The sequence below is a fragment of the Melopsittacus undulatus genome, chromosome 11 (genome assembly GCF_012275295.1).
Source record: "Melopsittacus undulatus isolate bMelUnd1 chromosome 11, bMelUnd1.mat.Z, whole genome shotgun sequence".
NCBI lineage: Eukaryota > Metazoa > Chordata > Aves > Psittaciformes > Psittaculidae > Melopsittacus > Melopsittacus undulatus.
In genome coordinates, this window is record NC_047537.1 from 18,710,286 (window position 1) to 18,726,599 (window position 16,314).

General features: G+C 55.4%; 1 protein-coding gene across 1 annotated transcript in view; it reads right to left on the reverse strand.

The window, feature by feature from the left end:
* The window catches only part of DNAH17 (dynein axonemal heavy chain 17), a 25,855-nt gene extending 9,844 nt beyond the window's left edge, over positions 1–16,011 (reverse strand). Inside the window, exons 1-39 of the mRNA XM_034067973.1 lie at positions 15,789–16,011; positions 15,594–15,710; positions 15,426–15,512; positions 15,041–15,193; positions 14,358–14,606; positions 14,015–14,137; positions 13,451–13,798; positions 13,286–13,377; positions 13,007–13,133; positions 12,640–12,792; positions 12,107–12,232; positions 11,917–12,024; positions 11,636–11,767; positions 11,072–11,232; positions 10,829–10,985; positions 10,328–10,432; positions 9,771–9,928; positions 9,075–9,213; positions 8,374–8,601; positions 8,080–8,217; positions 7,736–7,868; positions 7,349–7,476; positions 7,087–7,235; positions 6,640–6,922; positions 6,319–6,492; positions 5,507–5,714; positions 5,257–5,422; positions 4,603–4,705; positions 4,299–4,446; positions 3,541–3,632; positions 3,185–3,346; positions 2,918–3,109; positions 2,599–2,790; positions 2,005–2,271; positions 1,574–1,735; positions 936–1,169; positions 580–744; positions 382–477; positions 73–290 (exon numbers count right to left, since the gene is read on the reverse strand). Of these exons, the coding sequence (XP_033923864.1) occupies positions 73–290; positions 382–477; positions 580–744; positions 936–1,169; positions 1,574–1,735; positions 2,005–2,271; positions 2,599–2,790; positions 2,918–3,109; positions 3,185–3,346; positions 3,541–3,632; positions 4,299–4,446; positions 4,603–4,705; positions 5,257–5,422; positions 5,507–5,714; positions 6,319–6,492; positions 6,640–6,922; positions 7,087–7,235; positions 7,349–7,476; positions 7,736–7,868; positions 8,080–8,217; positions 8,374–8,601; positions 9,075–9,213; positions 9,771–9,928; positions 10,328–10,432; positions 10,829–10,985; positions 11,072–11,232; positions 11,636–11,767; positions 11,917–12,024; positions 12,107–12,232; positions 12,640–12,792; positions 13,007–13,133; positions 13,286–13,377; positions 13,451–13,798; positions 14,015–14,137; positions 14,358–14,606; positions 15,041–15,193; positions 15,426–15,512; positions 15,594–15,710; positions 15,789–16,007 (6,392 nt within the window). The 5' untranslated portion in view covers positions 16,008–16,011. The remainder of the gene's footprint in view (positions 1–72; positions 291–381; positions 478–579; positions 745–935; positions 1,170–1,573; positions 1,736–2,004; positions 2,272–2,598; positions 2,791–2,917; positions 3,110–3,184; positions 3,347–3,540; positions 3,633–4,298; positions 4,447–4,602; positions 4,706–5,256; positions 5,423–5,506; positions 5,715–6,318; positions 6,493–6,639; positions 6,923–7,086; positions 7,236–7,348; positions 7,477–7,735; positions 7,869–8,079; positions 8,218–8,373; positions 8,602–9,074; positions 9,214–9,770; positions 9,929–10,327; positions 10,433–10,828; positions 10,986–11,071; positions 11,233–11,635; positions 11,768–11,916; positions 12,025–12,106; positions 12,233–12,639; positions 12,793–13,006; positions 13,134–13,285; positions 13,378–13,450; positions 13,799–14,014; positions 14,138–14,357; positions 14,607–15,040; positions 15,194–15,425; positions 15,513–15,593; positions 15,711–15,788) is intronic.
* Between the last annotated feature and the right edge of the window lie 303 nt (positions 16,012–16,314).

A 16,314-nucleotide genomic window follows, 5' to 3' on the forward strand; every position in this document is an offset into this window, starting at 1 on the left:
CACTGGGCGATGGTCTCTCCTGGATGCTGTGCCCAGGGCTGGGAGAGGGGCAGGAACCAGCCATAGACTCACATAAATGCCTTGAGACAGGACTCAGGGATGTGCTCCTTGTCATATTTCTTTAAGGCATCAAGGAAAGTGTCTACTTTTCCCATCATAACTTTTGCTGCCTTCCAGCTCCTGTCCCTCGGAATGATGCCCTTGGGGGCTGTCAGCACCATCACAGCTGCTGTCACATTCACCACTGCTTGGGGTGGAGACCCGAAGGACTTCAACTCTGTCAGGTTATTCTGGGAAGGGACCATGGGGCTGCTGAGCATCACCCTGGTGCAGGAACACCAGCACCAGCCAGGAAATGCTTCCCACTGCAGGGTCACCCACTTTGTTGAGGGTGTCGAGGGCCTCCTGGGCAGCTATGAGCGCCGGCTCTGCCTTTGCCAGGTCGGTCTCACAGGCTTGTTGCTTCTCAGCCACCATCTGGGGAAACGAACGGATGGGAATGGGATGAGTGGCTGGAGCCAACAGAGCTCATGCTGCCCCGTCCCATGTTGGACCCTGGCATAGTGGGCACCAGCTCACCTTGTTGATGGCCTGGACCTTCAGCTCCTCTGCATCAGCGATAGCTTTCTCCTTGCTGACCTTCTCTGTCTCAACACCCACCACGTGGATCAGTTTATCCGTGTTCTCATTCTTCACCTTCAGCTCTTCCTCCTGGACCGCCAGAGTGGCCTTCAGGTCTTCCACCTGCATAAGGGAGAAATGGAGTGCATCAGAAGGTTGATCCTGCTGAGCCCTGCCCAGCCACACAGCAGTGGCACAGTACAGCTCAGGAATCTCATGGCCACCATGACCGCCCTGCAGGATGTGCCTCCTCTGGCCTCCCTGCATCAGACACGCAGTGGATGTGATGCATAAGTGATGCTGTGGGCAGGCACCTGTGACGATGTGCTCTGCAGCTTCGTCAGCCCCTTCTCCAGCCTCTCGATCTTGGCTGTGAGCTCTTCCCTCTTTTTCAACAGCAGGTTCTGGTAGAGCTTTATCTGCTCCAGGAAGGTCTTTGGTGTGGTGTAGTTATAGCGCCTTTCCACCGCCAGGTAGATCTGGGATATCTCCTTAACACTTATGTGGACATATGCCATGAACTTGCTGATGGAGACCTTGACCTCGGGCTGCAGCAGGAACACAGGCAGTGAGATGCTCTGCCAGGAGCACAATGACCTGCTGCCCATGCGGGCGCCGTGAAGCACATCTTTGAGAAACGCAGGTGACCACAACACTAATGACACTGATGCTTAAGCTCAGCTCTGGTTTCCTGCCTCATTCTCTGGGGTTAACTTGGGCTGCACGGGGGAAAAGCTTCTCTTTCCCGACAGTTCTTTTGTGGTGGTGTTTTAAGGACAAAAGGGAAAGGAGGAGCCATTCATCCCACCTGCCCAGTGTGGGGCTGGCTGAACTCATCCCCTGGCACGCTGCAGCACGGAGAGCAGCAGAGGGGCCGGTCGTGCCCCAGAGCAGTGCCAGCACAGAGGCTGTGCACAGACACGGCGTGCACTGACCCAGGCTCCCAGCTCACCTCAATGTCCTTTGTCTCTTCCAGGAACCTGCTGCTGACGGACACGAGCGCATCCTCTGGCCACTCGTGGAACCAGTCGATGGCCGTGCAGTTCACCAAGGCAGGGAACCTCCGTGCACGCACCCGCAGGGTTGAGCCCACCGGGGAGAAGCAGAGGATGACCTGGGGCAGAGCACGGCTGCTGAGTGCAGTGTCAGCAGTGCTGAGTGGGGTCTCATAGGGCTGGGGCGATGTCAGGGGTGTCATGGGGCTGGCAGGAGCACCACTGTGTGCTGCTCACCCCAATCAGCCCCTGGGGCTGGGGGCGCACGGTTGTCTGAGGAGCATTTGGGAACATTTCACCCATCCCACCACCCTGTAATGAACCAGTTCTGTGTGTCCTGTCTGTAAACAGGGAGCACTGACAGCCCCTCTCCCGAGTGAACACCCACCTTCAGCTGACGTCTGGCTTTCTCTACAAATACTTTCCAGCAGTTTTCCCTTGTATCTTGCAGTCCAAGGTATTTCACTTCTGGTTTCATGGCATTGAAAATGTCTTCTAGTTCATCATCCTGGAAGAGCCCCGGCACCTCCCCAGATGCCAGGAAGTCATTGATTAGGACCAGGAATGCTTCTTCAGCAACTTGGGAGTCTGTCATCAGGAACACGGTGGGGACGTTCTTCACTGCTGCCTTCATGTACTGGGCGGCGAGGTCCAGCTGGGCAAGGGAGAGAAAACATCATCCCCCCTTCAGCCCCTCCACAGTGACTGATGCAGCTCAGCAGCCTTGGGCTGCCCTGGAGAGCCAGAATGGTGCCTTTGGGAAGGAGCTCTTGGTAAGGAGCTGGTGCCACCTGCTCTGCGCAGACAGGATCATCTGCCAGGGCTGCCTGCACCACATCTGCTCTCATGAGCAGCTCCTGCCCGTCCCTTGGGGCAGGACTTATGGGTGTTCAGAAAGCATCTTTGAGTAGATCGCAGGGTGCAGCAAGGAGAGCAGAGCCATGCACACCCACACAGGAGCCTGGAGGAAAGCTGCGCTCACCTTCAGGTCCTGGATGCTGTAGCCTTTCTTCAGCATGATCTGAAACACTTTCAGGTTGCTCATATAAGCTGCCAGTCGTGCCAGGCTCTGCTTTCCACTGCCTCCAACCCCCACCAGTAGTGCGTTGCCCCAGGGAGACTCTAAGATCCGACTAATCCTGCAGATATGAGATGCTGCATCTTCAAAGAGCACCTGAGGAGACCAGGAGGGGAAAGCTCCAGACTCTGAATTTCAGCTGGAAAAGCAGCAGACACCCCAAAGTGAACAAACCCAAGCAGGAGGATGCTGTGGGAGGTGCGAGCGCTGCCTCGGCACTCACCAGGTTCATGGCCGCGTTCACTTCGTTGTAGCTGTCCAGGGCTTCCCCCAGCACCTTGCTGAGGACCGGCCAGCTTGGCACTGGCATGTACTTGGGATCCCCCATGCCCTGGGCAAAGTGGCAGAAGATGTTGGGCTTGGCGAACAACACATCCTCGCCGAGGTTCTGGGAAAGGCAATGCCAGTTGTGGGACTGAGCCATGGGGCTCAGCTGTGGGGCTCATCCCCACTGGGCTGGGGCCCTCCCTCATTTTCCAGCACACCTTACCTCAAAGTACTTCTTGCAGGTGTCCCCCAGCACCTTCCTGAAGGTTGTTTGGTCCTTTTCATCCACGAGCTTGTCTCCGTACACCCGCTCGGCTTCGTGCAGCCAGAGGCGCACCAGCTCCACGGGGCTTTTCAGGCACTCAGGGGTGGAGAACAACAAACCCTGACAAACCCAAGAGTCCCTCAGTCTTTGGGGATTGTCTTACGGCTGCTCAGAGCTGAGTTTCAAAGGTTGGGTTTGGGAACTTAGTGCTTTACAGGGACATGGCGCACGGCAAGGACTCATGATGCAGGAAAAGAAGGAGTAAGGGTGAAAAAGGAATACAGATGTGTTAGAGGAAACAGCCCTCGCACTACCTGGAATATGTTGGAGAGGTCCCGCAGGTTGAAGAGGTAGTGGAACTTGATGGCTGTTGGCAAGAAAGTGGAGGCGACTTTCTGGTGGAGGGCTGTGGGCAGGAACTGGGGGTGAGCAGTGGGCACAGGGCTCCCAGCAGGCTCCCAGTGCTGGTGCCCGCCTGTCATGGTTTAAGCCCATCCAGTAACTCAGAACCATGCAGCCGCTCACTTGCTCCCCCCCAACTTCTTCCTCCCCCTGCTTCCAGAGGAATGGGGAGGATAACTGAATGAACATAACTCACACAGGCTGAGACAAGAGCAGTCCAGTAACTAAGGTATAACACAAACCACTGCTGCTACCACCAATAATAATGATAAGGGAAATAATAAGGGGAGAGAATACAACCCCTCATCACCCACTGACAGATACCCAGCCTGACCTGAGCAGTGACCTAGCCCTTCCAGGTAACTGCTCCCAGTTTCTATACTGGGAATGATGTGCTGAGGTATGGAATGCCTCTTTGGTTAGTTTGGGTCAGGTGTCCTGTCTCTGCTTCCTCCCGGCCTCCCCTCCTCCCTGGCAGAGCAGAGACTCACAAAGTCCTTGGTCAGAGTAAACATTTGAGCAGTAACTACAAACATCGGTGCTATCAGCGCTGTTCCCAGGCTGAAAGTCAAAACCACAGCACTGCACCAGCTACTGAGAAGGAGAAAAATGACAGCTACTGCTGATCCCAGGACACTGCCCCATTCCCCCCAGAGCAGCAGGGGCTCACCCAGTGCTGCTGTGACCAGCTGTGACTGCAGGTTCTGCACAGCCGCAGGCATCTTCTGCAGGGCGAGGTGCTGCTTGAGGATGGTGCTGTACACGCTCAGCAGGGCCTCCTGGCCCGGAAAGCTCACGGCAAAGACGCAGAAGTGTCGCTGTGCCCAGGGGCAAAAATTCATAGGTTGATGCAGGCATCCTGCACCGTGATGTCCCCATCCCACCCCATCCCATCCTGTCTCACTCCTCTTTGGTCCAGTCCCAGGACAGTGAATGTGCTGGGACAAGCCCCCATCCCTGTGCATCCTTTGTACCTGCAGCCTGGAGTCGATGGTGAAGGATCCTGCAGTCGGGTTCATGCAGGCCACATACTGACAGTTGTGAATGTCCTTCAAGGTCAGTTTGTTCCTGTCGTACCTGCACAGGGACCAACACTGTGATGCTTTCCCCAGGGATGGGTTTCTCCAGTTAGACTGTGCCCCACCAACCCCATGAAGCCCCATTTGGGTTGATGTGGGAACAGGGATCCCCATTTCTGTGGTGCTCAGCAAAGCCTGGCACTGCTCTCGGCAATGCTACATGGGGCCCTTCCTGCACCCCCTAGCCAGATCTGGCCTCAAGCATCTCCATGGCAGCTGGCACTTGCCACCTCTTCCCCCTTCTCAAGGGAGCCTTCTGCACTGCACGATGCATTGCCAGGCACTGGGAATCCTGCCAGGGCTTCCCTGCCGGCGCTGGCAGCTCCACTGTTTGCTTTGGGTGGGGTTTGGAGTCCCCAGCAGGGAGTTTTCCCATTCCTCTGCCAAAGCCTTCCCTGCAGCTCCAGGAATGAGCAGGCTGCGGGGGAACAGGCAGCTCAGCTCTGCAGCAGTGCAAGGCACAGCTGGGATATGTGCCAGCATGGCATGGAATTGCCAAGCAGAGGGTCACCAATGCCCCATGGCAGGGGCCACTGGCCAGATACCCACCAATGCCCGTGGTCCATGTGCTGCCGGATGAGTGTGTGCGGTGCCACAGTGCCGTACTTGTCCACCTCCGGCATGTTCATGTCGTCAATGAAGTAGATGAGCCTCTTGCTCCCGGGCGGGCCGTACTTCCTCCCGGATTTCTTCTCCAAGGGCTTCTCAAGGACAGCTGCATTGGGAGGAGATGAGCAGTGGGGCAGTGCATGCGGCACAGCCCGGAGTGGGGCCGGCTGCTGGCTGGGGCTGGCCTTACCCTGCAGCATGGCTGAGGTGGTGTAGAAGTTAAAGGGCACAAACTGCACGAGGTATTCATCTGTGCTGAGCGTCTCGAGCTTGTCCCGCATCAGGACTGACTTCCCTGTCCCCGCATTGCCCACCAGCATCACCGGCTTCTTCTTGTCCATCAGCAGGTCCATGAAGAAGCGCAGGCGGATGGTCTCGGAGGTGTGCACCAGGGAGGCCTGGGGAAATGGCACCATCAGTCCCCGGAGCTCGGCTCTTGCTGCCGGAGTTGTTTGCAGGCAGGTGCCGATGCTCTGCCTGGCTCTCCCAGCAATGCCAGCTGGTCTCACAGAAGATGCTTTCTCTGCACAAACCTGGTCCCTCTCTAAAGCAAAAGTCTCAGGTGCTTGGTTGTTCTAAAGATTTTCTGACCAAAAATAGGAGGTGTCAGAAAAACGAGTTATTAAAGCAGCACAGCCCAGATCCTGACACTGTTCCAGTGGCTTTACTCAGACATCACAGGAACCAAATTCATCCCTGGCCACTGGCCCTTTCCCTGACACAAGCCCCCTCCCTGAGGACAGCAGTTCAAAACACATGTAAATAAAGTTTTAAAGCACATTTCTGCTTTTAGACAAGTTAGTAATTATTTCATAAGAACCTACAAAGCCAGACATTGACCTGAAATTAAAAGAGAGGAGTTGGAACTTGGAGCCCCGCTGAGGTTTCCATGGGGTGAAGCAGAGCCATGGATTGGGTCTGCCTGGTGCCACCCAGGGGAAGCCCATGGAGTAACAGCCAAATAAACCACATAACCACAGGGAGCCTGTGGAGCATACCTACCTGCAAGGGGACTTCGGGGTTGAGGTTGAATTCTGGCACTTTTTCAGACCAGAGTGTGAATCTCTTTGATTCCGGATCAATGAAGTAGTCAAAAATTGTCCCCTGGGAAGGAAACTTGATGGTTTTGAATTCATTCAGCCACCACTTGCTGAACTCCAGGCGGTAATCCATGAGCTGGGAGGAACCAAACGGAGAACAACTCAGAAACTGGCTTTAGTATCTGCTGCTTTAGTATCATCTGGAGGGATGCAGCCATGGGCAGCAGGCTCTGATGAGCTGGGAGGCACGGGCAGGTGCTGGTACTTGGTCCTACAGCTGTACCTGGTCCTGGAACAGGGCCCCACCAAAGGCCCAGGTACAGGCAAAGACGAAGTAGAGCTCATAGAGGTCCCGGGATGAGTCAGGCGGTACGTTCCGTGGTGTCAGGAGGCACTCGAGCAGACACAGCACCGTCTGTATCAGCGTGACCTCGGGGATAGGGGTGATCTTCTTGAATCCAGTCTTGTGCTTCTCTAGGCACACCGGCAGGTACTTGTCAAAGAGGATTGTCAGACTGGCCTTCTCGGACTGCACTGTCCTCGTCTCAATCCAGCTGGTCACAATGCTGCCAGAGGGACAGGCAGGGCTGCAGGCAAGTGCATGGGAGCCAGCACCCTTCCATCCCATCCCATCCCATCCCAACCCATCCCATCCCATCCCATCCCATCCCATCCCAACCCATCCCATCCCATCCCAACCCATCCCATCCATCTCCCTCCCCGGGCTCACGGGCTCCAGCCCAGGTCAGCAGGGTTGATGTAGAGGATTCCTGCCCGGGACACGGTGGCTGGTGTGGCAGTCCGCAGGTGGCTGATCTCGAAGAGGAGCCGCATGGTGGGGTTGAGAGGGATGCGCTCATTGCTGGCCAAGGTGAGAACCTGGGGAGCAGCCCATAATGGAGGCATGCCCTGATCTTGGGGCACAGACATGAACACATTGGATCACCTGGAATTAATGAGCAAGTAAAGCTCCTGGGGTGTGATGGTCCTACCTTATTGTCATCCATGACCGTGTTCAGGGACTCAATCCACATGGGGTCAATATCTCCATCAAGGATGATCCACTTGGGGCCTTTATGTGTGATGTTGGCCAGGTCACGCATTGCTGTAGAAAATAGACCTGCCCAATAGAAAGACACATAAAATTGTTGTTTTGAGCAATGTTTGCTGGGGGGACACGCAGGGCTGGGTGCTTCCCTGAGCCATGTTCCTCCTCCCTCACACTCCACTAAAATGCCCCAAGAAAAGGTGTTCCCATTCCACCACCACATCCCAAAGTGTTTACAGAGACCTGCTTTATGAACTGAATCATAAAGCTGCTGCAGGACGGCTTGTGCCGGCTCCCATGCAGGTGACTGCTCACAGTGCTGGTGTCTCACCGTCCTTCCACTGCCGCGTGGATGGGTGAATAATGCCGAACAGCTCATCGCGGGTCACAGCCTTGGGGTCGAGGTCCACAGTGACTGGCTTCAGCTTCATGTTTTTGTATGTCTTGTTGAGCGACCGCAGCACCTGCGTAGAGGAGCCGTGCAGCCGTGGTGCTGGGCCCGGCACTTGTGGTGCTTGAGTGTGGCCATGGGCACCAGCTGCGCTGCCATCCCTAACCCAGGCACAGCAGCTGGCTGTGGCTGGCAGAGGCATCTGAGAGGATGGGAGAGGCCATGGGATGTGCTTGACAGGGGGCAGGAGGGGACCTGTGTCCTCAGGGATGGTTTGCAGCTACCTGGGACTTGCCACAGCCAGCGTTGCCGATGACAAAGACCGAGTGTCTCACTTGCAGCAGCTCCTGCAGCTGCACCACCTTCAGCACAAAGCTCTCCTCTGCCTGCAGCTTCAGCTCCAGCACAGACTGCTTAATGATCTGGGAGGAAGAGCAGGCATTGACCACAGGCACTGACCACAGGCAGCCACCACAGCCTCTGCAAGAGCCTAGAGACCACCTGGCTTCCCCCAGATGTGCCCAATGCATCTTCAGCCTCTGGACCCTGCCAGGGCTGGGAGGGCTCCAGGTTCACACCTTCTCAAGTTGGAGGTCTCGCTTCCTGGGAACATCCAGGGCTGGGAACAGGTCTCCGATCAGCCCCATGAAGACGGGCAAGTCATCTGTCACAATCTTGGGGATGTTGAAGTCTCTTAAAGCTCTCATCAGAACTTGGTCCTCAGCAGAGTTCGGGTCCTGTCTCTTCAAGGAGCCTGCGACCACCAGCACGGACTTGATAGCCCGCAGTCCCCAGTCATAGTGGTCCTGTGACAGGCAGCAAAGTATTAGACTTGATCTGTGGCGAGGGAGAACTGCTTTAAGCAGCACTACTGAGGAACACCCTCTCCATCACCCCACCCCCAGATTATCCACACAGTGTCCAGGCAACTGCCTTTAAAGCGAGCTTATTTACAGGACAAGCCCCAGCCCTGGCTTGTTTCCTGGAAACACGTGTTTCTTGCAAATCACTTTGGCTGAGATGAAGAATATCTGGATGCTCTCATCTTAACTGACTGTTTTCTATTTGATTCTGGTTTTGGAATTCTTGATTTCTTCTGTAAGGCAGAAATATGCCAGATGATGCACCAGTGTGGAAGTGGAATTTACCCAGCCATAGACCTAAGCTATGCAGAACATCAGCCAGCGCATTACTACCAACAGTGTTACTACAATCCATCAGATTTGAAATTCAAGCGAGCTCTTTCATCTTCAAGAACTGTACAACACTGTGAAATTACCTGTTTAGACAGAAGCTCTTTGCAGAGTGAGTACAGAGTAATGAACTTTCTTGCTAGGAGCTTTGCATCCATAAAACCTTCTGCTACAAGCATGATTTCACATATCAGCTCAAAATCGGGGACCACCATGGCGCAGGGCCTGTGAAGGGCAGTAGTGGTTTGCAGGGCTGTGCATGGACACCCACAACCCCTCATCCTCCCACAGCCAGCAAGAATTTGCACCTGAGTTGCCAATATAACTCATTCTCTGCTATTAGCATCAGAGAGCTGGGCAGTGATTTACACTGGCTGGGGGCTCTGGGGGTCTCTTGTCCAGCTTTCTGCTCCAAGCAGATTGTCACAACTGGATCAGGTCACCCTGAGCCTTCTGCAGTCACAGTTTGAGTGTCTCCAAGGAAGAAGATCCCACAGCATCCCTGGGCCACCCCTTCAGCATTTAACAACCTTTTTAAACTGTTCTCAACTGGATTTGTAGCTCAAGGTGGCAGCTGGACACCCTGAGCATCCTGTCCCCAGGCTGAGCAGGCTCTGAGCACCCCAGGGCTCTGAGCAGGGCTGTGCTGGGGAACAAGGTGTCCCCAACACAAACACCCTTATTTGCACTAGCAGGGGCTGAGGTCACATTATGGATGCAGCACACAAGTGCTGCTGCAGAGGTAAATGCTGCAGTTACTGCAGTCACACACAGACAGTTACCTGAACAGAGCTTTTAAATTTTCAGGAAGTTCTGTGCGTCCTGCATAGCCAGGGTTCATGGTGATGAAGAGCCCAACTGATGGGACCAGGTTGATTGTCTCTCCAAGGAAATTGAAGGTTTTCTTCTTGGCACGAATTGCATCTTGAATAGACTTCACCTGTCAGCGAGCAGAGGTGTCTGTGCTGCAGCACCTCAGGTCCCAGTGCTCACCCTCACCAGCCACCCTGGAAAGTGAGCCTGGAGGTCTGCCATGCCATGAGCAATGCTAGAAGTAATACTGAGAGCTTGGCAAAGCCACAGCACCAGATGATGGCAGCACCAGTGGCTGTGATGGGTTGTTGGGATGGGACACAGAAGGGTTGCATGACCTTAAACGTGCCCAAAGCCCCCATACTGCTGCACTACCCCTCCATCTGCATCCCAATACCACACAGTGGAAATACAGCAGCAAATCATCCCTCTGAAAGTCAGATTTAACTGAGAGAACGTTCTGCATGTGACCTGGAATGTCTCATCCAGTCTCTACCTGCTGCTGGTGTGCACAGAGAGCACATACCTGCACAGCGATCACGGACAACACCTCCACTGCAATGCGGTTGAACTCATCGAAGCAGCCCCAGGCGCCGGTCTGAGCCAGGCCTTTGTAGATATTGCCACAGGACTGCAGGGAGAACACCAGAGATGCTTTACACAGAGGCTGCAATGTGGGATTTGTTAAACCAGCTCAAGTACTGGGAGCTGCTCTTGCTTTTGTGGTTAGTGCTGTGCCCTAGGGAAATGTCCCACAGTGTTATAGCTCCCGAGGGTCCCCCAGGATTCCATGGACATGAGCTGGCTGAAGCTGGGGTGGGAATGAGTGATATAGGATGGCACCAGGGGCTGCTGCTGGACCCACGTGCGTTGTGCCAGGGAGAGAGCAGCTTTAGGGCACTGGTGATGAATGATGCAGTCACACACAGGGGCTGCATGCTGCAGTGGTGCCTTCTGACAGAGGGTCCCCCCCATCCTGGTGGGCACCCCCTGACCCTCACCTCAGTGCCACTGCCCCTCTCCGTACCTTGTAGTCCATCTGCTCGGAGCAGTTGAAGACGTAAACCATCATGCCCACAGCCCGGCCCAGGTCCTTGGTGGTCTCTGTCTTCCCGGTGCCTGCGGGCCCAGCAGGGGCTCCCCCCATGTAAAGGTGCAGGGACTGTGTGAGGGTGATGTAGCACCTGCGGCAGCAGGATACGGGGCTGAGCGGTGCCGGCAGCACACACAGCCCCTGCCCCACAGCGGGAGCAGGGAGCTGAGCACCCACCTGTCCGTCAGTGGTGTGATGACCAGGCGAGGTGTGTTCCCCAGGTACTCATATGAGTACTGGAGCTGCGCATCGCAGATGTTGACATAGCAGTGCTTCATCCTGGTGTCCCAGCGGTGCCGGAGCTGTGACTGCCACGTGAACTCCTGAGCGCTCTCCACCTGTGGGGCAGCCGGTCCCGACCCTCTGAGCTCCCACACGCACATCAGGACCATTCCCCACCTCTGTGCACGAGGAGAGGGCGCAGGCAGGGCCCAGTGCAGTGCTGGGGTGGGTGAGGGTCATCCCTCCATGTGCCCGTGCACAGCCCCATGCCAAGGGTCACGGCAGGAACTGGGAAAGCTGTTCCTGGAGCTGGCTTTGCATGAGCCCCAGACTGGTCTCTTCTGCCCCAGTCGTGCTGCCACCTCCCCAGCTTCCCCCATGCATCCTGACACCCCATATGTGCATTACTGATGCTATCGGGATACTGAGAAAATACTGAGAAGTGATAAAATAACAGGGAGTCTGTGCTCAGAGGTGCCAGGACATCAAGCAGTAAAAACACCCTCTTGTAATGAATACCTTCGCCTGGATCATTTTGGCTACAACATCCCTGGCGTGGACATCAATGGTGCAGATTGTCATGATCTTCATCCTTTCTCCAGGATTGAGTTGTCCAATGAGTAGTGAAATCAGAGCATTTAGCTGAGCAATCTGAGGAAGGGAAGATGATGAACAGGAAATTGATGTCATTATTTGTCCATCTCTCAGTGACTCCCTGCACCAGACCTTGCCTCTTCCAAGCAGAGAGGGTCTGCAGGACAGCTCCAGTGCTGTCACCTCAGGGTGGCAGGAATGCCAACCTGCTTTTTGTTGTAATCCTTCATGGCGTTCTCATAGCCTTCCTCCAGCCTCGAAAAGGCCATGCCAACTTCTGTGGTCCACCAGATCTGGGTGCATGTCAGAGCAACCTGCAGCAAAGCACAGGGAGAAAATGTGGCCATCAAGGGGAACATCCCAGTCCCAGGAAGGCTGTGGGAGGGCAGCTCCTACCTGTGCTGGGTAGTCGAAAGCCCACTGCTCCCGTGGCTTCTCCTCATAGGTGACCATGGCCTCAAAGATGAGGGACCGCAGCGTGGAGCGCATGCTGGCCAACACTCGGTTCAGCCAAACCTCCACCTAGAGGGTCACATCCAACAAACCCTGAGCGAGCGGCTCCCTTCCAGTCTGTGTGTGACCCTACACTGCCTTGCACAGCGAGCTTCTGCCTGCACATCGTGACAGGCTCATGGCAGACACTGGCAAGGGCCTGCAGGACACTTCCCATGGCAGTTTATGGGGTATGGGCTGAGGGCAGCCAACAGCATGGGGAGAGCCCCACTGTGACCACCTGAGGGGGCTGAGATGACTCTGATACTGCTGCAGTGCTGTCAACCCATAGTGCAGATCCCATTTCTGGGCTTCTGCATCTGAAAGGTTTCACAGCTGCATTTTGAACTGCTGTTAGTGCCCAGCAAGCACAGGACTAATCCCCATCCTGAACCTGCACACCCCTGACCACAGAGGCTCCATGCAGCTCAGCTCACCTGGCCAGACAAGTTGCAGGGTGCGTCAAAAGTCACGTACTCCTCATCCAGACTGAACATCCCCAGTGCAACCTTCATGGGCTTTTTATCCGCATCCTTCTTGAACTTCAGCTTATCCAGGCTGTCAAACAACTTTGCGAGGTGACGGGACACCTGAGGACAGAGGCACAGCCAGTCAGGGACTCCCATCCTGCACAGAGCTGTGGTCACCACCCTCCCGCATGGCTCTCGGGGTGCTGCACCCCGAGAAGGAGGGTTCCAGGGCTGGCATCCTATCCCTTAGGACTCAAAACACTTAAAAACTGCTGTACCAAGTGAGCACACAAGAGACACAGGATTATCTCCAAGTTTTGCACACAACCCTTACTTCAACTGGCTCGTTCCCGTTAGATAAAATATCAAGCAGGTCTGCAGAGGAAATAAAGTAGAATCTGGGAAAAACCAGTCTTTTCGTCTCAAGGTATTCAGCCAAAGCCTTCTCACAGACCACCAATCTAACAGAAAACAAGGAAATAACCTGCAGTTAAGCCCTGATGTAGTAGTTCTTGCTAAGTACTTGTCATGTTGAGATAAATGCCACTTGGGAGAAATCAAGCTCCTCCTTTGGCCTCTCTGCCATGCTTCACCAGGGCAGCTCAAACCTCACCTGTTCTGCAAGTCTTCCAGCTTCTCATAGAGACCACTCTTGTTTGTAGCTTCAATCACATTGGGAGTTTTTACTGCATCAGCCATTATTTCCTGCAGGAAGAAAAATGCTTCAGCTCTACCCCAAGCAGCAATGAGCTCCCGGCCCCAGGAACAGGCTTCGCACTTTGAAATCCTTATCAATAGCTTCAAAATGCTTCGAGTCCTCTGGCAGCTGCCTGCGGATGTCTTCGGAGCCAATGAAGATGCTTTCCAGGTGACTCCATGTCCTCTGCACCTCAAACAAGATGCTGATAACAGCGTCAGCGGTTGACAGCTTGTACTGCCAGGATGACACCTCCTGAAGGAAGAAGGCGAGGTACTTGGAGGTCATCAGGTTCTGCAGCTGCACTTGGTTGTCTTCCAGTGTCTCAATGAGCTCCTCATCCGACTTGAGCAGCATGATGCCTGTCCTGGGGTGGGGCTCATGCTCAAACTCCATTGTCGCCCAGGTAGCATCCAGGCTGCTCAGCACCTGCAGATGGGTGAGAAACGAGTTGGACTCTGTGGTGCTGAGTCCCAGGCCCTGTGGAAAGGCAGCAGCAGGAACATCTCCTCCAAGGGATGAGCTCCATGGAACTGCACTGTGTGTGGACTCCAGCCCCTGGGAGCAGGAACACGAGTGCTGACAGCACAGTCACATCAGGGCAGGGATCTCAGCAATTCAGTGGAGGAACTGAGCCCCAGTTACCTTCTCCATTCCTAACTCCTTTATGGCTTTGTCCACAATGCCATGAACCTCATCCTCAAAGTTGTGCAGGTTCAGCTGCAGCAGATCCGCCAGGGTTGTGTCCTCAGACATGGTGAAGTTCACCTGGAGCAGAACCAGCACTGCTGGGACATGGACTCCCCTTGGCAGGGGCAGCCCAGTTCTCACCCAAATGAGCTCATTGACACATTTAAAGACCCTACACAAACATTTCCTTATGGCCAGCTTTTAACAGAGAGCACATGCCTCCTGTGATGGATGCCAATCCCAGGAGCCTCCCAGGCCAGGGGTTGGAGACAGGGAGGGGTGGGAGTGTTTGGAGCACCTGGGTTGCCTGCATGAGTTCCTGCCAGTGCCGGTCCCTGATGGCCGGGTTCTGCAGCTCGCTCATGGCGCGCAGAGACGTTATCATGTTCTTCACAGTGTTGTCCAGCCCTATGAATGCATCCCAGCTTCTCGTCTCCTTATCCAAGCTCCTAATGTCTTTAGCAAATTTCTTGCAGTCGATATCCATCTGCTCAACGTCAATATCCTTCCACCTGGTGGTCTTCCAGTCGTCAATATTGGTGTTAACCTGAATTTGGGAATACATGCTCACAAGTAGCAGAAGTGCTCCTGCCCAGTGCCTGTGCTGGGATGCACAGCCCTGCCTCAGCAGACCTGCCCTAATGCTGTGACAACAGCCTGCTCTGTCTCATCCCACCCCTCATAGCATGAGCCTCTCTGAGGAGACAGCAGCACTCTGTTGTCAAGCCCTTGGCCTGAAGACACCACTGGGCATTGTGCCCTGGTGCAGGGACCAGCACCAGGCCCAGGGCTCCCCATCCCCACTCTCACTGCAGATGGCTGCCAGCAGCCACCATCTGCATACACTGGTTAGCTCTTCATGGCCTCAGGAACTTCAAAACCATGAAGAGCAGCCCAGCACACCCAGGACCTGCTCTGCACATCCTGGTCTCCTGCCACCTCCTGCCCTCCCCATGTGCTGGCTCAGGCTGTGGCACGTACCATGACGATCATGTCCCAGAGCTGCTTGAGCAGGCGCACCTCCCGCTGGCACGCTTTGAGCTGTTTGTACTCTGGGACCAGCACTTCGAACAGCCCGGCTGACTCAGACAGGGCAGCCAGGTCACCCTCCATGGCGGCGATCAGCTCCTGTTGCTGGAGGGAGAAATCAAAAAGGTCTCAGCCAGGATCAGTGTGGCAGGGAAGTGTCTCCTACCCTAGCACTGGCTCTGTCCCTGCTGCAGTATGGTGGGGACGGGAGGCTGCCGCAGAGCCAGACCCTCCCCATTGGGATGAAGCTGGAGCAGAGCTCCTCTGAATGGGGCTGGGGGTGGAAGGGCAGTGCCAAAGGGGACAGCACCATTCCTGGTGTCCTCCCCTTCCTCACCGTGTTCAAGGCCACGTAGGGTTCTTTGTGAGTGAACAAGAAAGGAGCACCTTCCCGGAACTTCTCCTGGAAGATGCGCTGCTGGACCTGCATGGGAGGACAGGGCTCAGGGGGCAGCCGGGGAGAGCAGCGGGGGCTTCCCCAGGCTGCTGAGTGCCAGGTGAGCACCTCAAACTGCTGGCATTTCCTGCGGATGATGTTGACCTCGTTGGCTTGCAGTGGTGCTGCCTTCTGCTTCACCTGCAGGCAGAGCCTCTTGGTGCTGTCCCACTGCTCAGGGAGCTCCTGCAGCCAACACAGCACATGTGGGCAGCCTGGTCCCCGGCAGCCGGCACTCAGCCCCCCGCACCCCACGGGACTCACTTGGAGCTGCAGATGGACCTTCTCCGACATCTCCACTCCGTAAGTGCTGAGCAGATCAATCACCTCCTTCAGGGGCTGAAACATGGTGTCGGTCGTCGCTTGCCTCTCCTTGACCCTCATCAGGTGTCCCATCACTGCCACCAGCCCGTCATAGTCTCCCTCCTCCAGAGGTTTACTCAAGCCGGTTTTGGCATCTCCAATGAACTCCTCCAGGTCCATGAGGCTGGGAGGAAGGTGCTGGTGCTCACTGGGCATCCCTGACAGGGCTCACAGCTGCTCCTGTGCCTGCCTAGGGCTTGTTCTGCAGGACACAGCCCCAGGGATGCACCCATCCCCTCTATCCATCACCATAGGAGTGCCCAGCACTTTCACCCACACCTCCACGGCTCCAGCCCTGCCCTGGCACATGGTAGTGCCTTTGCCACAGCCCAGCCAGGCTCCAGTCACCGGGAGTGCCCTGTCCCTCTGCTGGAGCTCACCAAATCCCTACCTGTCGGTGACGTGGTCGATGAGGTGCTGCCGGAGT